The sequence below is a fragment of the Marmota monax genome, unplaced genomic scaffold, assembly GCF_021218885.2.
Source record: "Marmota monax isolate L192 unplaced genomic scaffold, Marmota_monax_Labrador192_F-V1.1 WCK01_AAM20220418_F8-fsc00156, whole genome shotgun sequence".
Classification (NCBI taxonomy): Eukaryota; Metazoa; Chordata; class Mammalia; order Rodentia; family Sciuridae; genus Marmota; species Marmota monax.
The window spans coordinates 3,152,121-3,178,332 of NW_026694013.1; the positions used below are offsets into that span (position 1 = coordinate 3,152,121).

Consider the following 26,212-nt stretch of genomic DNA (forward strand, 5'->3'; position numbering starts at 1 on the left):
GTATGGATATGTAGGAACTTACTCCTGCCATTTTTGTTATAGTTTTCTTGAGTGTTTTCTCTATTTTTTTTTTTGTTCCTTCCTGTCTCTCTTCTTATTTATCTTTGTGATTTGGTAGTTTTCTATAATGAGACGTTTTTGTTCTTGTTCATTTTTTGTTTTGTCTGCCAGTGAGTTTTACTCTTTTGCCTCTGCTTTACTATGGTAGTTACCAGTGTTTTGCTTACAAATGTAGCACTCCTTTAAATGTATCTTAGAAAGTTGTTGTAGTGATGAAGAATTCCCTCAGGAATGGAACCACCATTTGACCCAGCTATTCCCCTTCTCGGACTATACCCAAAAGACCTAAAAAGAGCATACTACAGGGACACAGCCACATCAATGTTTATAGCAGCACAATTCACAATAGCTAGAATGTGGAACCAACCTAGATGCCCTTCAATAGATGAATGGATTAAAAAAAATGTGGCATTAATATACAATGGAATATTACTCAGCACTAAAAAATAACAAGATCATGGCATTTACAGGCAAATGGATGGCATTAGAGCAGATTATGCTAAGTAAAGATAGCCAATCCCTAAAAAACAAATGCCAAATGTCTTCTCTGATATAAGGGGGGTGACTCAAAATGGGATAGGGAGGAAGAGCATGAGAAGAAGACTACCACTAAATAGGGAAGAGAGGTGGGAGGGAAAAAGAGGGAGAAGGGGAGTTGCACGGAAGATGGAAGGAGAACCTCATCGTCATACAGAATACATATATGATGTGATGAGAAAAAGAAAAAAAAAGTGTGTCACATTAGATTGGATAGAGAGAAAGGATGGGAGAGGAGGGGAGGATTAGGGGGTATAGGAAGGGCAGCAGAATAGAATAGACAATATGATGTATGTACATTCCATGTATGTATTATGTGTCAAAAAATGCATTCTGCTGTCATGTATGACTAAAATTAAATTTAAAATTTTTTAAAAAAGAATTCCCTCAGTGTTTGCTTGTATGGGAAAGACTGTATGTCACCTTGATTTCTGAAGATAGTGTTGCTGAGTAGTGTACTCTTCGTTGGCAGTGTTTTTTTTCAGGCCTTTGAGTATATCATCCCATTCTCTTCTGGCCTTTAAGGTCTCTGCTAAGAAATCTGCTGTTAGAATAATAGGGCTTTCCTTATATGTGACTTGATTCTTTTTCTCTTGCAGTTTTTAAAATTCTCTTTGTCTCTGGATTTGACAATTTGATTATAATTTGCCCCAAAGAGGGTCTTTTATGGTTGAGCCTGCTTAGGTTTGGGGTTTGTTGTTGTTGTTGTTTTTTAGCTTCCTGGATCTAGATGTCAATACCTCTTGGAATATTTTAGATATCATTTCCTAAGTAGATTTTTAAAGACTTTCCCCTTTTATTCTGAAATCCCAATAGGGCAAATATTTGTTCACTTAATGGTGTCCCAGAAGTCTCTTGGGCTTTTTCATCCTCTTTCTTCTTTCTTGCCCTTTTCTCTCCTCCTCCCTGGTTCTCTTCTGTTCTTCCTTATATTTTCCTTTGATTCCTGACTGGGCTATTTCAAAAGACCTCTCTTCAACTTCAGAAATTCTTTTTCCTTCATGTACTCTGTCTTTAAAACTCTCAATAATTACTTTTTATTTCATGGAGTGAATTTTTCAGCTCCAAGGTTTCTGATTGGTTCTTTTTTGGGGTATGATTTCTATCCCATCATTCTCATCCATATCATGAATCATTTTCCTCATTTCATTGAATTGTCTAATGTTAGTCTCTTGCATCTTACTGAGTTTCCATAGAATTATTTTTTTTAAAATCTATTCAGGCTTTAAGTAAATTCTATGTTGCAGTCTGTTTCTGGAAAATTATTTTGTTTCTTTGGAGGTGTCATGCTTCCTTGCTTTTACATCTTCTTGTAACTCTATGTTGATATCTGTGCATCGACTCTCCCAATTTTATGAAATAGCTTTCATGGGGAAAGACATTTTCATTTGGCTTTGTTTCTGAGTAGGCACAGAATTGTAGCCTCTCTGTGATTTCTTCAGATAGAATCAATGTCAGTGGTGTCTATTTTTCTCAGGATCTAGACTGCAGTTGTTTGTGGAAATAGTGGTGAAACTTTACAGTGGACATCAACGTAGGCCCCCAAGAGACAAGTACTGATGATAATTCTGGCAATGCCAGGGGTATGGGCCACATGAGGGACATATTTTCAGGCTCTGCCCGGGGAATGAGTACCAAAGGCAGTGTACCCTCTGGCAGCAGTAGCTGCAATGCTGGGGAAGAGCGGGTTGGTTGCAGAGTAGCATGCTCTCAGGTCCCATTGAAGTGAATGCTAATGGCAATAGTAGTATCCACAATGCTAGAGGTAATGTCTGTGGAGGGGTGTGTCCTCTGTCCCCATGGTGATAATTGCTATTTGCACCAGAGTCTCTGACTGTGGACTTCACAATGTTGAGGCAATGGGCTCTGGTAGGACATGTCCTTAGGCCCCCAAAAGGAGGGCTGATAACTCTGGTGGCATCTGAGGCACCAGGCCTGGGACAAAGATAATAGGGATATTGTCCTCAAGCCCAAGGGGAATGCTCGTCAATTTCACTGGTGGGGTCAGCCTGTCTGCTGTGCTAGCCTACTTGTTTCCTGGAGTGCAGAGCACTTTCTAGACTCACGTGCCAGGGCTACAAGTGCATGGTTAAACTTAGTTGTATTTGTGAGATTCCAGCCTTTTGGGTGAGTGTGGTGGAATGATTGTGGGGTCCCAAGAATGGGGGATGCAGTGACTGCTGGTACCTGTGATGGGATGGACTCTAGCAATGTCTCCTTTCTTAAGATGTTGCTGTGCTATTGTGGCTTGGGCTCTGGGGGTTGCAAGTATCCAATGTGAATTCTATGTAGCAAAACAGTACTGTGAGAATGACAGAATTCCCTTGTAGGTAGGACTCCAGGTCCACAGTGATAATGGGGGTCACTGGAACTCTCCTGCTGACCTTTTGACTACATGGAGATCCTGCTGTGTGGGAGCCGCAGTCACAGTTGCAGTGGATTTTGTTGCTCTCTATGCTGCCAACCTGAGTTTCTATGCCATTTCAGGTTCCTGTCACATTCATGCTGTGTTCTAGTGTTCTCCTTCCTCATTCTCCTTGAAATACAGTAGTATTTCTTCTGTGTGGAGGAGGTGAGTCCTGGGCACCTCTATTCAAACATCTTGGATATTCCACTAAAGGCTCTTAATATAATAAGCTTTGATAATTTTTTGCAGCTAGTTGTTTCAGAAAAAAAAAATTGAAGGAGCTGGGCAGATGGAGATGAGGGGAGAGAGGGGAGAGTATCACACCCAAAGTGCAGTCCTAGCCTTTACCTCTTTGACTTTCACCCCCACTTTCTAACTTCTTATTGCATATTCTCTGCATGGCTAAAACTCAGCACAACTTCTTCTCCAGATTCTTGTCTTCTTCCTGAGTTCCTATCCATGTTCGTGATATTGTTCATCTTTCTACTTCATAGACAGAAAAGGTCTTAGTCATGTTTCTCAGTCTCTATTTTCCCTTTCGCATTACTTGTTTAGACCATCAACATCTTGCATTTTGGCCTTCTGCAACAGGTTCACCGACTATACTTTTAAATTCTTCCCATAGTAGTCTGTCTTCCACACTTCCAGAAAATTAATTATTTTGAAGCATAACTCTATATTATTATCTGCTTAAAGTATCTTTAACATTTCCTCTCTTACTTAACTGATACCTTAATGTGGTCTCAGATCACAACCAGACATTACTGATTTTTCTTAGATTTTCATGGCACAATCTGCCTCAGATCACAACCAGAAATTACTGATTTTTCTTAGATTTTCATGGTACAATCTGGATTATAACCTCTCCTTTGACCATACCTCAAATTCTGCCACCCATATGATTTCAACGTTGTATTTCAGAAATTCTTGTTCTCCCACAATTACCCATCAAAACCTTTCAAGTCTCAAATTAAATGTTGCTTCTTTTTGAATCTTCCCTGATCATATCTTCTAGAAGAGTTTTTCACTTGATTTCTGTGTCTTATGCATTTGTTTCACTGACAGCTAATTTATACTTGTGTTTTATTTACTCTCATGGTTGATAAACTCCTTGATACCAGGGAATTTTTTCTGGCTTATCCATCTTCCATAGCACATAGCACCAAGTTTCGTACATTGCAAAGTACCCACTAAAACTTCGTTCAATAAATTAATGAAATGTGAACAGCTCAGAAATCATTAACCCTCCATGAGATACTGAATGTCATTATCATAAATTCAGATTAGCCAGATTTTAGATCGATAAAACTGACATCGTTCCTTTCATTTTTATCTCCTTATTTACAGATGGGACTGCACTGGGATAGAATTATAAAGTTGGAAAACAATGCTTCTCGCATTTCTCTCTTTAGCAGATTTTAGGTGAAGTTGTACTTCATTTCTCCATCTTCTTGACTTCCAAATGCACTTACCAAATCTGACTACCCATCTCCAGTTGAAAGTTTGCACTTTTGGCTATATACCAGAATCTCCTGAAAGACAAATGCCTGAAGTGCAGGGATCACCCAGATCCAAGAAAATGTCTCTGATGTCTCCGGTTGTAGGATGCAGGTATCAGTATTTGTTTTTACAACTTTCTAGGTGATCCCAGTAGGTGGGCAAGATTGCAGTCCATTGAAATGACGACATTGTCCTGGAACTTTTCTGGGTATCAGAAGTGGAGGTGGGTTGCACAGCTCTAATCCCAGCTACTTGAGAGGCTGAGGCAGGAAGATTGCAAATTTGAAGCCAGCCTCAGTAATATAGTGAGACCTGTCTCAAATGAAAAGGGCTGAGGCTGGGCATTGTGGCTCACGCTTATAATCCCAGCAGCTCCAGAGGCTGAGACAGAGGATCGCAAGTTCAAAGCTAGCCTCAGCAAAAGAGAGGTGCTAATCAACTCAGACCCTTACTCTAAATAAAATACAAAATAGATCTGGAGATGTGGCTCAGTAGGTGAGTGCTTCTAAATTCAATCTATGGCACCCCAAAAAATAAAATAAAATTTAAAAAGTAAAAAGGGCTGAGGATGTAGCTCAGTGGTAAAATGTCCCTGGGTTCAGTCCCCAGTATGGAGAAATAAAAAAGAAGTATTTCAGAATCATGTAGGTAACCTGATAAACCTATAGTCTCAGGGTCTAACCTATTCTAGTGAGGCTCATCCTTAGGTCCTTTATCAGCTTTCCAGGCTACTCTAATACACATCAACATTAGAGAACCACTGTGCCAAGTTACCCACTCCTGGGTAAGATGCTGCTGCTGAATGAAATCTATGGTTAAACCTGTAGTTAAAACCTAATTAAAAGCCATGGGTTCATTCATAATGTCAATGGGATCATTCATTAAGTCCTAATGGTACTTATTGGTGAGAATTTTATAAGCCTCTTTAGGAACATGATTAAAATGTATTTTCAGATATTACTAGGTTTAAAACAATATTTTGTGAATGCCAAATGGACTTTTTACCCGTAAATTTGTACTTTGTCTTGATTATATAATTATAAACATTTTTCAGAACATTATGACCATGACTATTTTCTGCCCAGTCAAAACAGAACATATATTATGATGTTTAGTGTAAACCTCTGGGAAAAATCCAGTAACAGTGGTTCAGTCTGTACCTACTCAACTATCCCTGGAGTGGATGAGAAATAATCCTGTAACATTGGATGCTATTTCTGTTAAAACTTAAGGTGAGATACTATACAAAGAATTTGGTTTATTTTGTTTGTGGATGAAAATAGCTTTAAAGTTATGCCTTAACACAGGAAAAAAGAAAGAAAGCAACTCTGGATGTGAGAAGCTAATCTTTGAGACTGTTATTACCTATATTATCCATCTGACTGTTTCCAAAGCTTATAAAACCAACTTTTTTTTTTTCCTTATCTGTTGCCTGGACAGCCACTATGTACTTGTTTGTCTCCACTCAGATTGACCAGGCATACTGTTGCATTTTTCCTTTTCAAGTATTTTCATATTGGATTAGATGCTTTTTATACTTTTTTTCCCAATTTAAAAAGCCTATAATTCTAACTCATTAAATTCTGACTTGAAATAATAGGGCTTTTGTCCCCAAACCTGGCACCTTTAACAGGAACATCTCAGCATAGGATGGGTATGTTTGTTCTATTTTAATTTTCTATTTATTTTCCCAAATCTATTTATTTTCCCAAATATATTTTAAATTTTGAAAGTTTTATAGTGTTACCAACAAGAGTTGGGACCAGGTTTGTGGTTTATGCAGTTAAAGAACGAATACCTCTAACGCTGAGGTAAGTAAGCAAGCAGGAATTTTATTTTAAAGCAAAGTGAGAAAGAGACTCAGAACTCCTGGAGCAGGGGCAAGAGTGCGCTTTAAGTCCTTCAGTGCTCCTCCTTTTACAGCCACTTAAGGAGAAGTTGATATGCTTCTTTGGTGGCCTCTTGATATTTCAATTGCCCACTGTGGGTGCCAGTGGATTATGGGTTCTTAGACACAGGAACTGTTTTAACATGTTAGTGTTGTTAAAATGATTGTGCTTGCCCTCTTTATGACTTTGACTGCCCCTTCTCTACTCTCCACAGCCTGGCCTCTTCTATCTCAATAGCAGCTGAGGACCCAAGCCATTGACACTGCAAATTGACGTCAAGTTAAGTATGTTCGTAGAAATGTATGCAAATAAAATATTGATTTTTAGTTAATAACTTACCAAACATTTCAAGCTGTTAAAACTCCTGTGAGAATTTCAATGGTCCAAACAAAGGAAATGGATATATGTTGCTAATATAAATGACATGTAGCTTTCTAGTTGTTTTTTCTTTGTTTTAAACTTGTTCCCTGTTTAGGATTATTGCTCAGGAAATGATATGTATACATATATCATTGAAGCCAGCCTCAGTAACACAGTGAGAACCTGTCTCAAATGAAAAGGCCTGAGGCCGGGCATGGTGGTATATGTATACATATACATACTTGTATATATACAGATATACACATGTGTGTGTGCACAGCTATGTATATATACATACATATATATGTGTGTGTATATATGTGTGTGTATATATGTATATGTATATATGTATATGTGTATGTATATATGTATATGTGTATGTGTATATATATGTATGTGTATATGTGTATATGTGTGTGTGTATATGTGTATGTATATATATGTATATATGTATATATATATATATATTCTGTTTTCTTTTCTTAGTTTCCTGACTCCCAGAAATGGTCCAGGGAGAGTTTGGGAGTCGAAGGCAAAGTTCTGTGTATGAGCATGAAGGGTAGAAAGACTTGTGAGTTGTCATTATTATTAACACAATCTCATTCGTAGCCACAGGCTGATGAGAACCATAGATACAGTGAAGTATCTCCCCAAAGAAGGTACATCAAAAATGTGGTGCCCAAAGCATTCTTCTGAGTTTTCTGTCCACAGGTTTGTCTCTGGTTTTGTTTCTGACCTGCATTCATTCCCTGGTTTCTGACTCGGGCCTCCACCGTTTAGCTTACTGTTTCCTTACTTCCTAATCTTGCTGCTTTCTTTCCCAGTCTTTGCTTAGTATTTGCCTTCCTAGTAAGGCCTCTATGCAGAAAGAAAATCTGTAATGGCTCCTTTTGGGTCTGGCCTAGAAGTTCCTCCACTGGACTTTACCACCCACATTCTGTGCTGCCCCTTACAGTCACCATTAGTATACACTGGTTGGGTGGTGGTAGGTAAGAAAGAGGAGAGCCCAAATATAATAGAGGGTAAAAGTAATTCAAAACTTGTCTTGGAAGTTTCTTTAGAAGCTAAAACATGCAAAAAAAAAATGAAAATAGCATAGATACTGTCAATCCTGATTAAATACTTTCTGGTAATATGAGCTCACATTTAAAGAACTTACTGCATCAGACACCATTTTAAATAGTTTGCAAATGTCAACTTTTTAATTCGTCACAGCAATCACAAGAAGTAGATATGTATTCTTTTGATCCTTACAATACACAGAGGGAAATTGAGACCAGAACAGTTAAGCACTTACCCAATGTTACACAGTAAGATGCATCTCTGGGATTCATGTGACTCCAGGGCTGACCCCTTTAATCACTAAGCTATCATACCACCTATTTTGAACAATGTGACACTAAATATCCAAAGATGAGGCTATAGTAAAATGCACTTGATTACATGTACTGACTTAGAAACATGTTCCAAAAGAACAAGTATGATTTAGTCTAGCACTTACATAAGAAAACAATATCTATGCACTTATTCATTTCTGTATCATTTTAATACTTGAAATAAACGTGTATTGCTTTGGAAACCCAAAAGACAAAAAAATTTTAAACAGAATAACAGGCTAATTTTAGTTTTTAAAAAGGAAGAGCTCATAAGTGAAACGATAAGAGAGTGCCTTGTTTCACAGCTCCAGGATTTTGCCTATGCTGTCCCTGCTACCTGGAGTTCTTTCTTTTTTTTTTTTTTTTACAAAAATATATTTAATATTCATAAAAAGCAAAAATGTACAGTATTATTGGAGTAACAGTGCTCTGATACACCATGTAGTGTTTCAGTCAGATTAATTATGTGTATCTCTTCAAACATCTGTCAATTCTTTATGGTGAAAACATTCAAAATACTTCCTTTTAGATTTTTGAAATGTAGAGTACATAATGGTTGTCCCTAGTCGCCCTACTGTGCAGTAGTACACCAGAGCTTTTTATTCCTATCTAACTGTAACTTAGGACCCATTGATCAACCTTTTCCATCTCCCTTACATCTACCTTTTTCTTTTCTTTTTTAGTGCACTAATGAAAAACTGCCTCATCTTGCATTGTAAGACATTTTACAGAATTACTATGTAAGACATACTAGCATATCTCAGAATTTAATTAAAGTGGAAGGCATACCAGAGAGGTGCCAAAGGAGTGGAATATTCATTTTGTTTCATAACTGAAATCAACAATTTGAAATATGTTTATAATTTTTTGCCTGTAGCATTCTTTCATATAATTTTCATTTTTTAAACCCCTAATGGAGTACAGACCTATTTATGTTTTCTTCTGACAACATTTATCCTTCCTACTTCTTTAGAAAATTGAAGTTTTGTTTTAGAAAATATTCAGTGCAACATCTGTATTCCTGTTGGGCAGCAGAGGGCACTATGGAGTAAACAGACTTCAGAGGAAAAGAAAGGGTTTTTGATAGATCTGGGCAAGTGTCCTGACTTGTGTTGATTGGTGGTGGTTGTCTTGAATGATCAAATTTCACAACCTAAGTCCCTGTTTCATTCAAAGAATCTGTAAGCATATACCTAGAAATAGTTCTTGTTAGGAAAGGCTAGTATCAAGAAATCAATTCTATTTAAAATTGGGAAATAATCCATATATCATAAAATTCACCCTTTTAAAGTGTGTATTTCAGTGAATTTTAGTGTATTCACAAGGTTGTACAACCATCACCACCATATAATTCAGGACATTTCATCTCTCCTAAAGAAGCCCTGTACTCATTAGTAATTACTACTTTCCCCAGCACCTTGTCACTACAAAACTACATTTTGTCTCTGTGGATTTTCTCATTCTTGACAATTCATAAAAATGGAATCCTACAATATGGGGCCTTTTGTTTCTTCTTCCAAGAAGTGTAATGTTTTAAAGTTTCAGCCATATCATAGCATAATACGTCATTATTTCATTCCCTTTTAGACCTGAATATTATTCCGTTGTTTAAATATATCACATTTTGTTTATCTGTTCATCACTTGACATTTTCCCCTATTTTTGACTATTATGAATAATATTAGTAGGAACATTCATATAATTTTTTGTGTAAACATGTGTTTTCATTTTCCCTGGAAACATACCTAAGAGAAAAATTGCTGTGTCCTTTAGTAATTCTGTGTTTAATTTGTAATTGTCAAACTGTTTTCTATAGTGTTCACACCATGCATTCCTACCAGCAGGGTACAGGGGTTCTAATTTCTCATCATTGTCAACACTTGTTATTGTCTATGTCTTTTTGATTATAGCCATTATAGTGGGTGTGAAGTGGCATTTCAGTGTGGTTTTGATTTGCATCTCCAAGAAATAGATTCCTTTAAGCATTTAGGATTCAGGCATTTATTTCAAGCTTAAATTTTATCTCACTACATTGATGTAGTAATATGTAATGTGTTTGGCTATAATGGAATAGATTTTTACTCCCTCACTTATTCTTTACCTCTCTCCCTTCTTCCCTTCCTTCTTTTCTTATGACCAGGTGCTAACAAGTCTGCTTTATTCAAGGGCACTAACTACTTTGAGTTGATGAAGGGCTTGGTTCAACACCAAAGTTGGTAATGAATGTTACCAGAAGTCAAAATGTAGAACAGGTAAGGTGATATTTCAAGAACATTATAATTATTTGATCTTGTACTATTTGTGTAAATATTGTATATTCTCAACTACTGAGATTGTCAACAATGAAAGCTTATATTAAGAAGCATGAAATAGCTACTGTGATGAGTATTCCAAATGTGTTTATTTATGAAGCATGGGACAGTAACTGACCCTATGCTAAGATTCTCTCTAGTCTGAAATACATGTTTTGACAGTCTTGCCTTAGGTAACATGTCTCTTTGTTCTCTTTGTAGATACAGGCAAATATTTCACTTGTGATCAGCACCTTGTTTGTAGCTATGGTGCATTCAAAACTGTTGGTTTCTGATATGAATAAAAATAACAAATTGGCATTCCTCATCTATTTGGCACATTGACTTCATTAGTGTAACAGACACATGGTGACCTGACAATTGAGGAAGGGGCTTAATACATAGGCTGAAGTCAGTATTTGAAGGGAGGAAGTGTTGGAAATGAGAGATGGAAGGTCTTGTAGGTTTTGCTTAGCATCTAGGACAATGTTACAATGACAGAATAGTGAACTTGCTGAGGACTGCTCATCTTGAGGTTTGCCTGCTTGCCGTAAATGTTCCCAGGGCTACTAGCTAATGATACCAATTATGTAAGCTGGTACCTTTCAAAATATCAATTTATATCTGCTGTATAGATTAATCTGATATAGGCCATGCTACAGTAATACACTAAAACCTCAGTGACAGTGAAAATATTTCTCGTACCAAGTCCCAGAAAATGTGTATAGTCATCTCCATTTTGTAGTTATGCTTTCTGGGACACTTGGTCAGAAGTTGCTGAAGGTAGAAAAGATAATTTGTAGAGAAAGTCTACCCAGCCCAACTGCTTGGGGTAGAGGTGACATTACTTTCACTAACATTCCATTGGTGAGAATTTGTCAAATTGTCCTTTTAGCTACAGGGGACTGAGAAATAGAGCCTCCTTGAGGAGGGACTAGCAAGGTGAAGTGATAGCCTTCACTGTCATGTATAATATTGGTGAAGTATTCACAAGTCTGATCATTTTTCATTCTTAAAATACTCAGAAGGAATCAGGGCAGGAATACCTGTGTTTCTCCTGTTGGGGAAACTGAGGTTAAAAGAATCTCAGTAATATTCCAAAGGACATACAGCTAGTATTCAGGTGACATTCAGATGTCTTTCTCTGCATACATATCAAACCTGAAAAAAAGATAGATGAATGTACATAATTGTGGTAGAAAATAGTCATTTTGACTATAATAAACTCTTTTCTTAAGGTATCTGATGTGTCCGTGTTATTTTTTTTTTAATTTTTATTGTTTGTTGTTCAAAACATTACATAGTTCTTGATATATCATATTTCACATTTTGATTCAAGTGGGTTATGAACTCCCTCCCATTTTTACCCTGTATACAGATTGCGGAATCACATCAGTTACACATCCATTGATTTACATATTGCCATACAATGTCCATGTTATTTATAACATAAAAATTATAATCAAAATCAATTTTATTAATTTTATTACAGTAAGATTAGCTTACTCTATAAACCAATAATTCTAATTTTACCACAATACTAATTTTACTATATTGAACTAATTGCCTACGTTTTTATCTTCCTGGTAACCTAGCCTTTTTGAGGCCTTGGTCTGTGTCTAATTCATCTCATTACCCTGGCATCTAACACAGTGCTCTGCAACCAGTAGGTAATCTCCAATGTAAAAATGGCCACCCTGAGTGGAACTTGAATCATGTTCCACAGAACAATAATTGACCTATTTCTCAGCATTGGAGTTAGGGAGGTTTGGCCGTTTCCTGATTTCATAGATATTCACCATAACATGTATATGCATGACCTATGATGGTGATAGAATGGGACATTTCTCTTTATAAAACTAATGAGCCCATAAGAGGATGGAAATCAAATTTTCATCCCTTAAATATTATATTCTAGGGGACTCAGTTACCAGTCCAGCCTGTAATAGGTAAAGCAAGCTAGTCTATTATTATTCAACATAAAACATAAACCTCTTTCTCTCCTAGAGTTACAGTGAGCATACTATAAGGCTCTTCTTAGGAATTTAACAGACTTTATAGAGAAAATATTCACTGCTCAGAACAGAGACAAGTATGCTTTGTTGATGACAATTGCAAAAGATGGAGAAAATTCCTGCAGTGTTAACACTATATAAAGTTTAGTCCTAGCTCTAATGCTACCTCACTCTAATACCTTGGTCAATTATCTTCACATCTCTGAGCTCCACAGTGAAGAGGTTGAATGACTTTTTGTTTCTCCATGGGGAGGCATTTGGCATCTATGATGGGAAATTTTTCATGAATGAGAGAATAGGGCACTTTGTAGATGTTTGACATCCTTGGCCCCCAGGTACTAAATGCCAGTAGCTTTCTCAGTCATTATGGCAGCCAGAAGATGCCCTCCCCATTCCAAGTGGGCTGCTCCCAAGTTGAGAGCTATTAAACATGATTATCAAGTATTTTATAATTTCATGATAGCTCTACATCTATTAGAAATAAGATATTTGATTTTAGAAAAGATTGATAATGATGACACAACAATAATACTTGTAATCAGTGTCTGCCAAGTACTTAACTATGGCTACTGTGCTAAGAGATGTGTGTGGATTATCATATCCTATCTAATAGCAACCATTTAAAGTATGTCTTATTAATATTTCTGTTTTACAGCTGAATACAGTAACTCTTAAAGAGTCACTGCACAAGGTGATACAGCTAGTAAATGCTGGGGTGAGGATGAGAAGTGATACAGGGGAAATGAAATGGGAAAGGGGAGCCAACATTGGATACGAATTCCAAGTGCCATGCTCTGTAAGTTTACATTCTCTGACTCACTGGATCTCTGACAAAAACCTGAGATATGCATATGTCATTATGTTATAGATGAAAAAGGCAATGAACTTTAACATTTGACTTCATTTCTTTGTTTTTCTATTTTTTTTTTCCTGAACTATTGCCCTGCAGTAATCAAAATCTTCTATAAGGTTATCTTTTAAATGCCAAGAAATGGGTCCATTTCCTCCTGAAAAATGGAAGTATAATATTTCCCTTCTTGCTTCTTCATTGGACAGAAAATGATGAAAAAGATTATGGTGATTCCTTAGCCAGCCAGCATATTGACCTAGGGGTTTCATCAATTCATTCAGCAGACATCGTACTGTCGACATCTCCCTCTGCCTGCATTTCCAGACTTTGTTCCTGTGTTTCTCTGCCACTCCCCACACCTGTTCAAACAGCTTCTCGAGCATTTAGGAAATGAAAATGGGGTGAGCAAGTGATTCGTGTTCTTTTTAAAGTTTCAAACTGACTGCTGTAGACAGACTGCTTTCCTTGGTGTCAACAGGATGAAAATCCTCTTGATGCTTTATTTGTACCCTCTTAATGCTCATCATGAAAAACTGATGCCATCCAGCTTATGGATTCCTGTGGGAATGACACAAGATAACCATCAGGGTAGGTGACTCACAACTAAATCACCACCAGACACCAAATGGCCCTGCTGTGTGCTCTCTCCTGGGCAGAAGGAGGCATGTGATAGGCCTGTTTTGCTAGTTGCACTTTGGGGTACATTCTGTTTCCAGGCTTGGAGAGTATCCCTGAAATTCACTCCTACTTGGAGTCTGTCAGAAACCTGCTACAACAACAGCACTTTTGCATTGTGGAAGCTGGATTTGCATTCCTGTGGCATCATTCAGGCACAGAGATTGGATGTGTCTCCTATAGGTTTCATGAGAGCCTTTGCCATAGCCTTCCAAGGAAGGGTCATGTGGCCTCACTTTGACAGTAGGAAATCTGAATCAGAATGATGCTACCAAAGGCCACTCTCCATTTAGGGTGATGAGAGCAACTCTAGGAACTAATATAATGAAGAGTTAGAAGCCGAGGCTAGAAAAAAACCTTAAAGTTCATTATTTGGAAGAAAGTACTGCATCCCAGAAAAGGTAGGTCATTTGCCATGGGTTATACAATTTGTATGTAGCTGCAACAGTAGCAACTGAGCAAAGTCTAGGAATTGCAAATTTCTAACCTACCATACTTATAAATAGCCAACCTTTGCTGTATGTAGTGTTAAAGAAAAAAAATTCATGACACTTGTTAAAATGGTAAGGAAGATTTTTCTTCAGGACTTTTACAATACAGATATTGACTCGATTCCAATACAGTCAGGACAAGAGGATGATTGTACTGGAATTGAGCAAAGGGCGGTGGATGGAAAATCATAGAGAAGCCTAAAGGGTAGAGCTGTTCTTGCTGATGCTGGCCTAACAGGCTTCTTGCTGAAGGTAGACTAAGAATGTACACATGCCATATAGGCCATGAAGAACACAATTGGATATCATGGATGGGGAGATCTTCCCTGAAGCAATTTAGCGGAATTCTTTTTGCTTTGCTTTGCTTTTTTTTTTTTTAAGTCCTGGGGATTGGACCCAGAGGTGCTTTACTACTGATACATATCCCTGTTTTCTATTTTCTGTTTTATTTTAAGATGAGGTTTCGCTAAGTTGCCTAGGACCTTTGCTGAGGCCAGCCTTGAACTTGCAGTTCTTCTGCCTCAGCCTCCTGTGTTGCTGGGATTATAGGCCTGTGCACTGTGCTCAACAATTTAGCAGGATTCTTGATGCAACTGAGCTAAGCAGGCAGAAGGCAGGACAAGTAAGGTAAGATCACAGAAGCCTGATTACAGTTTGTTCAAAGAGAGTTTTTGACAACAGGAAGCATCTGGAATGAGGGTTAGAGTACAGAATCTATAGGTCTAGGACTGGGCTTAGAGTTTGCATCTTTCATGAGTTCCAAGTGATCCTGAGGCTGATGGTCTTAGAACACATTGAGTAGCAAAGCATTAGAGCACATTGCCATTAGAGGACCCTGTCCCAGCATATTTTTCTCTTTATTAATAGGAATATAATTTCTCCCACCTATGCTCTTAGTAGGGAGGCAGCAAGCTTGCTCACTACTTTCTCCTACCCTTGTGCTTTCTTCCTCTTTCCCTCACTTGCTTCTTTCTTTCTTTTCACTTGTTATATTCAGCAGAACATGAAAACCACAGGTTAGTAAATGCATTCTAAGTTGACTAGAAGATGATTGCTCATAGAGAATGCCCAGGATTAAAATGAGCACTTCTGTCAGATGATAAAGTGTTTAGGATGTGATTTCTAGATAATCTACACTCTTGATGCCCTGTCAACATGTGAAAGGATGTTTAAGTGGCTGGTGGCACATATCAGCAGGGTCCTGGATGCCAAGCTGTCAAGGTTCTTCTTCACTGCCATTCTCAACACCACTGTTTGAAGTTCTTTTTTTAATGTAGTTGGACACAATACCTTTATTTTATCCATGTGGTGCTGAGGATTGAACCCAAGACCTTGCACGTGCTAGACAAGCGCTCTACCGCTGAGCCACAACCCCAGCCCCTGTTTGAAGTTCTTGATGTAAGAATATGTGGAGGATGCAGTCAATCCATATTTACAAGCAGATTTGAAACTATGACCCAAGTGTGGAAAAAATAAGATCAAAGAATAATGGAATTCATTCTCAGTACATTTTTAAGAGCTACCTTGGTTGGAAAAGAGCTATAATTTTATATTAACAATTATTGTTATATTATTGAGAATTTATTACTCTCATTTCTGTTTTAAATAGAAGTATAAATATATGCAAAGGAATCTTCTATGATTTTGAATTCTAATACCATTAAATGTTTATAATAATCTTTAGTCCTTAGACAAATCTGAAGGAGACAAGAATTTAATTGAACATTTGTCAATTGTTGGCTCTATCTGCCATTATATGATAGTGGGTATTGTTTTTTCTTTAATGTATATTCTTGCAATAGAACTGTTTTTCTCTCTCCTTTCAACTATTCATATCTTTGAAGTATACTGTGAGCAACTTTGAATTAATTTTAGCATTAAAAAATTTCAATAGCTCTTCATTCAGCACATATTTATTCTGGAGCAAGAGGAACAGAGGAAAGCAGGCATTGACCAGGCATCCATTGACTCTGGTCTGGATTTGAAAGCCTGCATAGATCTCATTGAAAACGTAATATCTGTTTGTCTCCTTGTCCATTTTCATTTAAAGAGAATTGTCCCTGCTTGACATGTTGATCCATGTCAGGAATCAAGCTCTGTCAGGGGATGGGAAATGGGGCAGAAAAGTCCTGCATATTTTCTCCTAATGGGTCTTTGTGTGCAGAGTCTTTAACATCCTAGCTAAACTCTCATGTCATTTGCCCTATTCTATCATCTCTAATGCAGATGTAGCTACATATTTGTCAATTTGTGCATAGCCTCTTTACGCAAAGAGGCTTGTTGTGATTAAAAATGGTCATTCTGTTGACTGGAAAAACAGAGCTAAAAACATGGGTACTGTAGAGCATGGCTGATTAGCATAAGGTGAATGAGTAGATCCAAAGAGCTTAACGAAATTTGGCAAATTAGCATGCAAACAAACAACTACCATAAATCCTCAGGCCACTACCTTGCAGGCTGTAGTTTGTTCATTTAATTGGACAAGTACCAGTTAGTTTCAGTAATTTATGACAATATTTCATGCCTTATTAGTAAATTAGCTTCAGTGTATGGTTTGTGAATTTGTTGATGTCCCTGTACTCTGGAATCTTTCTGCATGCTCTGGGAGAGTTGGCATGGTCTTTTCTGTGGCTTTGTCTGCATGAACAAGATGGTAACATGTTAGAAGCTTGTGGGTTGCAGTGAATTTTGGAGACAGGTCTGAGCAAACCAAAGCCTTTAACTTTCTGAAAGTTCTGTAGCTACACTGTCACCTTTGATTCTCAACAACCATGTCAGAAAGGCACTTGGGAGACTGACCTCTCTCTGTCCTTTGCAGGTCCTGGATTCTATCATTTTGAGTGTCCTATCACTTTTATTAGCCTTTACATGAAACTAAATCTTCCTTGAAAATTGCTGTGATTCCTAACAGGAGTAGACATCATGTTGATTTTATTCATTTTATAACCAGTGACTTCTTGTAGGGAGAACAGTTTGCTTAAAATGCTTAAAAATGATTAATAAATCAAACATGAGCTGATTTGAAAAAATAATAATGATCCAACCTTGATCTGATAAATTATTTGTGGCATTCTAAAAGGTACATTTTTCTGATCAAATATGAAACAAGGGTCTGGGGTTGTGGCTCAATGGTAGAGCACTTGCCTAGCATGTGTGAGGCACTGGGTTTGATTCTCAGCACCACATATAAAATAAAATAAAGGTCCATCAACAACTAAAAGATAAATGAATAAGTAATGAAACAAACTGAAGTTCCTAAGAGAGACTGATTTAGTTTCTGATAGTTGTCACCTGTAAATTCTGCTTTTTCGATGATGACAAGATACTGTTTTCAGGCAGGAAAGTGAAACATAGATATTGTTTAGATGCTGGTACCTCTCTAAATGTTACTGATTTTAGTAGAATGAAGCATATTGCCGTATTTTTGCCAGCCTCAGTTACTCCAGCAAGAAGGATGTAATTTCCTGTTGTATTTTCTACTGATATGATAAAATGAGAAGAAAAAAAAAAACAGATAAAAGAAAGCAAAGCAAAGTCTTTGGTTTCCTATGAATGATTTCAGCAAAATTCAGGTCAGGCAAATAAGGCATACAAAAACATTTCTCTAAGACATTTTATATATTAAAAAACCATTATGTTGGTTCAGGATATCTGAAGAAAATTTGTAGAAAATACTAATAATTAAAACCACTCCTTAAAATAGCATGAATCATGGAAGTTTTTAACTTTCAAAAGAACTAAAATACATGAATATCTGCATAATGTTTTATAATCTGCATCTCTGCGTATTTGGAAAAAGGATTTTCATACATAGACTTTTTTGTAAACTTAATAGGAAATTTTTATCTCAAATAAAAATGTTGTTAACTTAATTTCAGGCTTACCATAAACTCCTTCCATAATATATATGCTGTGAATAAATCTATTATAGTATTAGCTCACACTTTCTTCATTACTTAAAATATTCTACTTCATTTAGGACTCGAACAATAATTATTTGCTTCTGAACATATTAATATACAATTACAGACTTATGATTATACATAAGATATTAGCAGAGATTATTCTTTTTTTTTTTTAAATATTTATTTATTTTAGTTTTCGGCGGGCACAACATCTTTGTATGTGGTGCTGAGGATCGAACCCGGGCCACACGCATGCCAGGCAAGCGCGCTACCGCTTGAGCCACATCCCCAGCCCAGAGATTATTCTTATTATTTCCTAAAAATACAAGTTTAAATGTATATTTTTTTATTGTAACTCGTTCAGTGTGTTAACCTGGAGAGGCTATATTCTCAGTAATTTAGCTTTTTTTGGACATTCTCACAGGTGGGATTAAGATAATTTTAGAATTTTATCTATCTCAAGAGAAGATTCGCTCTATACTTACATCTTCCTGAACTTTGTGTCTAAACAATATTATTCTGTTGATACATCCTTTGCCTATCTGCCTGAACTTGGTCTGAATATCAGACTGTGGGAATTTTTGATGTGTCCATAGTCAATAATATCAAATATTCTAAATAAATTCTAAAATATTTAAACCCTGGTAGCACTGAGGCACTAAATAGATATTGTTGCCTCTGAAGGGAAGCTTTTTGAATGTGATAACTTTATATTTAAAAAACCCAAATTAACCACATTACTATCTAATTATATCTTGTAAACACATGAATATTTTCTTTAAATACAACTTCATGCTTTTTGTCATTGTTGTTGGCAACTCTCACTTCTGTCTGATCACCAAAGCAAATTAGGCAAGGTTCCAGAACTCAAACCTGTGTGTCTCAGTTTTCACCTGTCCATCAATCTCTCTGCAGAAATTTGCAGATGGCCTACACTTTAGTCACCTCAGGACCTACTGTGCTAAGGGTCTGGAGGAATGCAAAACCCAGAAGGCATCACCCTGGCACTCAAGGAACTGCTGGTATACTTGAAAGGATGTCTTAAAACCAAGATTTTATTGTTCATTTTCATTAAACAAGTGAATCTGCTTAGCAACCAATGGTTGCCTGCTTCTTCTCATCCATTGGTAAGGGAGGGATCCTTGGTCTAGAGTTATGGAGATGGCCAAATATATGACATCCAACCCTGGATGAATGAGATCAGCATCTCTTCAGTCTCAAATGCTCATATCTCCAGGAACATAGATACCCCACAACATACGGTCCCTCAGAATAGAATGAATTGCAGGGAGAGTGAGAGGCAGGCTTTATAGTAAAAGTAAGGTGGGGTGGCCCTAAGTTCCAGCAGAAGGATATGATTGGCTTGTTTGCGTAATTCCACAGGCTGAGAGGAAATCAAGACCAATTACTCAGGGATAATAAGCAGACACTGTGTCTTTTCCCTGTCATAGAAGGGCTGTTTTTGCTGGGAGGTTTAACCTAGGAGGGGAATTTGTGATTAGGTCATTTGAGCCCCTCCTGGTTTTCCCCAGATTTCAAAGCATACATAATTGGGCTTTGATGATAGCACACTGCTCTGTATAAGTCTTTGAATTAAATGCTATAGAAAAATAGCATTTGTTTTAAGTAGCACTTGCCTTTAGGAAATATGCAGTCAAGTAAGGGATTTATAAGTCTAAGAAATGTAAAAGTATATTTTAAAATTATTAAATGCAATAAAATCACAAAGAAAAGTCCCAAGTGACGAGAAGCATAGAGGTCCCCCTGTCTATAAGAATCTAGAAAAGTCTGGTGAGGAGGAGCACAAAATTTCGATTAGATCTTAAGAAATGGGTATAATTTTAGCAAATAAATACAGAAAGACAGCAAGAAGGGAGACAGGCCAGAGCAAAGACAGAGACAGGAAAGCAAAGAACATGTTCTAGGCCTGGGATTGCACTGAGTCTGCTGTTCATTATGGGTAGAACTTATCTCTTAATATGAAATTTTCTTACTGGTGGGCAAGGAAAGTCTGCCCAATTAATTAATTGAAACTTCTTTAACTTTTCCCATGCTTGTTTTATAGTTTTTTTGGATACAAATTCTTTACATGTTTTTAAAAAATTCCTTTATAGTTATATTGTATCCATTTTAAGCTGTTGCAAATAGTAGTTGTTTGTTTGTTTTCCTTTCATTATCTGTTTGTTGTCAGTAAAGAGAAAGACATTGGGTTTGGGGGGTGCAGGGAGGAAGAACTGAGAAGTGAAATCAGACTAAGCTTAGGAAACCATGGGTGATCTTAGCGCATGGAAATTCAGCAGAATCGTGGAGCCACAACCCCAATGGGAATGAACCAAAACATGAAAGAGAAATTAGGAAAATGGGGCACATTAGATTTTGAGAAGTATTGTGGAAATGAAAGTGCAAAGTATTTTAGGAAACAGGGTAGAGATGGCTATAGCCAGGGGCGGAAGAAAGGTTCAAATGTTTTTCAGGTTTTTTGTTTGTTTGTTTCCTGAAAAAGGTAGAAAAAGAGATTCAAAGATCTAGAAGCTGAGAAATAAACAACAACAACAACAACAAAAAAAAAGTAAATCCTCATTAATAAAATATATTTCGTTTCCATGTATGTACGAGTTTGTCAGGATGAACCCATCTACTATGTATTACCATAAAGCTCTAATAAAAAATTACAAAAAAAAAAAAAAAAAGAACATGTTCTAAAATGTCCAGGAGTCTAGTTGGAGCACAGAATGTGCAGAAGAAAGAAACTTGAAGAAAAAAGGAGTATCAAATTGTGAAGGGATTTTAATTTATACTTTAACGCAGTGGAGTTCGGAGGGGTCTGAGCTGGTTAATGGAGAAGTCAGAGCTGCTTGTGCTTAATCTGATAGGTTTGCACGTGATGTCTGGGATGGGAAGACAGGCTAATGATAAGCAGGTAGGAAGCTGGTATAGCAGCATGAGTGAGAAATCAAGAGGTCTTGATCCAGAACAGCAGAAGTACAAGTAGTGAGAAAGTAACAGAAAGGGGGAAAGACAGATTTGATAATATTCAGAGTGAAAGAGGTCAGACTATGTTCTGAGTCAGGGCAACTGATTCAAACCATTTGTGTACAACGTAGGACAACTGATTCTGTGGGGCAGAAAATAATTACTTTATTCTCCAACCTATTTGTAAATTAATTTGCTTAACAGCCCCTTGTTTGTTAGAAGTTTTATACATCCTGAGTACTTGAGAAATAGAGAAGACCTTACAGGAACTGTATTTCTCTCCTCGGTGGTGCAGTTATGTTTTGAGGTATGAAATCTGCTTGTTTCACATAAAACTTCCCCTCATCCCAAAGGGGAAAGTTGGCTTCACTGGAAACCAGGAAAATTGAGATCCTCATGTGTGGGAGGCTGCTCTGCCTTCTGCCTCAGTTGGGAGCTGCTGTTCTTGGTAAAGTTTTGCCTCAGTACTCTTGTTAACAGGCACCATCCCAGGAGGTGCTTGCATTTTTTTTAATTTTTTTTTTTTTTTGTACTGGGGATTGAACTCAAGGGCAGTCAACCACTGAACCATATCCTCAACCCTATTTTGTATTTTATTTAGAGTTAGGCTCTCACTGAGTTGCTTAGTATACCTCACTGTTGCTAAGGCTGGCTTTGAACTTGCTCTCCTCCTGTCTTAGCCTCCTGAGCCGCTGGGATTACAAGCTTGCACCACTGTGCCTGGATAAGATGCTTGCATTTTTAAATGAATCATTTTTATTTTCACTGAGGGTTTGCTAGAGATATGTAGGATGTATGAATTCCATTTGTACTCAACACGGTACACGTGAAGTTCATACATCCGAGCATTAACACCAGAGAATCAAATGTTTAATTTCCAGATTTCCCCTTTCCCTCTCCCTCCTTACTTCCAACATTGCCTAAAACTCACAAGGTCAGTGTTGTAGGAGCAAGATAGGTGTTGCTTTCACTAGGAGAACTCTGCCTCATTAGAGTTAAGTTCACCTCTTCACTCTGCAGGATTCCCTAGTCAGATGCTTGGGGTAAAGATAGTTCTTGCCTAGAACTTTTCAAGAGCTATTGCTGAAATGTTCAATATGCTTTTCATAAAATTCAAGTTCTTGGAACATGAGAAAATACACAAGTGGTAGAAAACCATTAGAGTGATAGACTCGGATGGATTGAAAAGGTGATTTTCAAATAAATGATGAGAAGAATTATTAGACACATTTGCACGGCTTCTAAAAAAAAGGATTCCAAACTATAAACAAATTTTGTTTTCACAACTTACCTGTACAGACACTTGACTAAGAGTTTGTGTGTTCTCTTGCCATAAAAAAATTCAAGCATAAGCTAACCAGCCTTTTAGGAGGGAATTCTGAAGGGAATTCAATGATCTATTAGGAAATTTGGACCACAACTTCAATGTCTCTTCCAAATCTGAGTGTCTATGGTTCTTAGTTTCAATGGGTTGATACAGAATCATGAAATCTATGTTGTTGGGGCAAGGGGACATGGTCTGTCTTACTTGCCGTACCTTGAAATGTCACATTTTATCTGCACATGTTTCATCTGTTTTGAAGTCTGTGTATTATGCCCATGTCTTGTCTTCTCAGATACTTCTCAGAGCCCGTGTCTGATTCATTCTAGTACAATCTAAAGTGTCTGATATAGTGATTTGATCACAAAAGAAGGCATTTTAAAATATTCATGGAGTAGGTAAAGGAATCTATAAATAAATATGCAAATATAAAATTCATTGATCTGCCCCTGCCCACTGTGTGTTTCCCTGTATATAAGTATGTGTATGTCAGTTAATGGCAGTATCCACTATCCAGCTGCTCAGGCCAATAACCTCCTTATCTTACACCTCACATTCTATCCATCAGGAAGTTGTGAAAGCTCCATTTTCAACATATCTCACATTTCTAATGAGTTCTCACAAGCCCCAACACTATAACTAGACTAGACTAAGGGTCAGCAAACTAATTTTGTGGGTCAAATATAGCCTGCCATCTGTTTTGGTAAATAGTTTTATTGGAACATTGTCACTCATTTATTTTACATGTTAACTGCTGCTTTCAGTGCCACAATGGCTGAGTGGATGCAAAGGTGTGAAAGAGACTCAATGACCCTTTAGAGAAGAATTTGCTTAAGATAGTCATAGGGTTTTCGGTCAACATTCTTTTTCGTTTTTACAACCCTTTAAGAATATAAAAAAACATTATTAGTTCAGGACTTCCCTGTTGACTTTGCTCACTCCTGTTCCAAACCAATGGTTCTTTTCAAGCATAAATTAAGTCACATCACTTCATGTTAAAAGTCTCCAAAGGCTTCTCATTACATGTAAAGTCCAAATGCCTTACTGAAGCCTATAAATTCTTTGGGGTCCAGCTGCAGTTAAGTCTATAACTTAAGTACACAGCCTTACACCAATAGCATCTCACCATGAGCTCCATATCTGGCTCTGTCCCTATTTGGTTCCAGATGATAGGATCTCAAACTTGCCAAGTGTGTGCTTCTGCCTTGGGGACTTTGTGCTCTTCGTTTTTCTGCCTTGAATACCTGTGCCCAGATTTTTTCAGGTGGTTATTCTCATTCAGGTCAGAGAGATTTTCCCTGACCACTCCCATCTAAAATAGATTTTCCTCGGCCTGCTCTCTCCAGTAGTGTCTCCCTTGACTTTGCATCTTCAAAGAAGTTCTATGAGACTACGTTATTTATTTTATATCTTTGTTAATTTGGCTGTGATATGTCTGCTTCACCAGAATGTAAGCACCCTGAGGAGAGTATGTGGTCACTGCAGAATCAGCAGCTCCTGCAGGTGTCAGTATTGAATTGTAGGTATTTAATACATATTGCTGAAAGGATGATTGGCTAGTTACATCTAGTGAATATTCTCTCCTTTTTCAATTATTAGGGAATGCATTCATACTGATCCCCACTGGACACACTGTTTCTTAGAGGTTTTGAAAATGTGCTGTCTTCATGTATGTTCAACAGCCCATGGGCCTCCTCTTCTATCCTCGAAGAAAAATGCCTTTCCTAAGGCTACAGACACAACTTTCAAGAAAAAACTATTTTGAACAGTTGATTTATTTCCAGAAGCCCAAGTCTGATGAGAAGGGGAACTATGAAGCTCGCTTTGAACTCATCCATTATGGCGGAGTGGAAAGTTATCGGCACACCCCGTCCTGAATTTTCCTGACTCTGTTTCAAATGCACTTAGCCAAAGCCCTCAGATAATATTTAAGTAAAGTTTAGGTTAAATGAAGAGATGAACAAAACACACCTCAGTTCTAAAGGAAAGGTAGTGTACCTTTCTGCACTCAGGAAGTGAAACAGCATCCCATGTGCACAGAGGTCAAAAATTTCAAAACGGACTCTGTCACCCCAACTCAAAGCAGGACTGCTACAGAAAGGAATGGATACCATCAAAGACATTTTTTTTCTTATTTGTCCTCTTTTTAACTCGACATTGTTTGAATGTGAATTATTTTCAATAGATCTTTTTATTGAAGAGGTTTTTTTTTTGTTCTCCCATAAAGAGTCAGTGTCCAACAGTGGTCTCTAAACTATGGCCCACAAAGTTTTCTAATGACCCTCATCCTTTTCTCGTTTCCCCTCTAGAGCATGTTCCCTTCCCCCCCCCCCCCCCCCCCCCCGCTTTTCCACTTCTCTCCAGTGGTTCTGGGTGGAACAGAAAGAGAACTGATTGAAACATTTTTTTTTAAACTAAAAATGGCTTTCCAAGTGTCCCCAGATGTGCTAATACTTCTTTTTGATATCATGGAATATTATTAAGTATGATGATTTTTACAGTAAAATGCCATTATATTTGCTAACTTTTTTTTTTCAAGTGCTCTGTGGTCAGGGACAGTTGACAATTTATCTAGCCTTGCCTGTGAAGGACTGCCGAGGTGAATTATTAATACTGGAAATGATTTAATGCTTTCTTGCTGTCCCTTTTCCTCCCCCCCCCCAATCACTTCCACCTTCTGTTACTTCTTCTTTGCCCCTTTCTTCTTGTTCCTATCTCTTCCTTTCTTTTGACAACTAAATAGTGAAGCTTGAAAATCTCTTTGGGCTGCACAGTGAAATTCTGGGGTATCAGTACAGTTATATCAAACTGTTTTAAAATAAAGGACCCGCACAATTTGTGATGTTTTTCAAGTAGCGTACAATTTGCTGTGTCAATTCATGCACTTTCCCTCTTTTGTTACCGAAGTGCATGCCTTAAAACATCAGTGGTTGGCTTGAAAAGAACAAAGACCTTAATGAAACAGTGGTGGCAATACTTCAGAAGTGTTCCAACAGACTCCTGGCAAGCCTTTCGGAAAATTACATCAGTACTGACAGTGGTAAGTCAATCAATCTTCCTTGATTTTTTTTTCAGCCTCAGAATGAAACCCATGGGTTTTTCAGCTCTTACAAAAATTCTTGCTTCTTTCCCGTGATATCTGTTTCTATTCCCTGTGGTCTGAATCATCATCTCTTATTGGCCTTTCTATCCTCAGGCTGCTGGTTCTTCAGAGAGATGGTGTTGGTGCTCTGAGAGGTATTTCAAGAAGTCCATTTTTATCCTGCTTTTATTTCCTATTTGACTTATCTGCAAAGAGAGAATAAAAAACACATTTTGATAAATGGTTTGGGGGCAATAGCCAGCCCCAAATGTATACAATCGTGCATTGCTTAAAGATGGAGATGTTTTGAGAATAACTCCTTAGGGATATTATCCTTCTGCAAACATCACGGAGTGTATTTACACCTAGATGGTCTAAATCAATCACTTGACAGGCCCCTTGAGGGAACATTAGTAACTTGATAAATTCAGTAAACAGTAAAGAATATATACTATGGTAAATACATAATTGAGCAAAATA

At 37.4% G+C, this 26,212-nt stretch overlaps 1 protein-coding gene across 1 annotated transcript in view; it reads left to right on the forward strand.

Annotated features, from left to right (window-relative positions):
• The window catches only part of Myh15 (myosin heavy chain 15), a 161,136-nt gene that overhangs the window by 35,215 nt on the left and 99,709 nt on the right, over window positions 1-26,212 (forward strand). Inside the window, 9 exon segments of the mRNA XM_058585464.1 lie at window positions 10,270-10,334; window positions 10,337-10,381; window positions 15,578-15,744; window positions 16,303-16,462; window positions 24,333-24,347; window positions 24,349-24,368; window positions 24,370-24,408; window positions 24,410-24,497; window positions 25,558-25,690. Coding sequence (XP_058441447.1) covers window positions 10,270-10,334; window positions 10,337-10,381; window positions 15,578-15,744; window positions 16,303-16,462; window positions 24,333-24,347; window positions 24,349-24,368; window positions 24,370-24,408; window positions 24,410-24,497; window positions 25,558-25,690 — 732 coding nt within the window.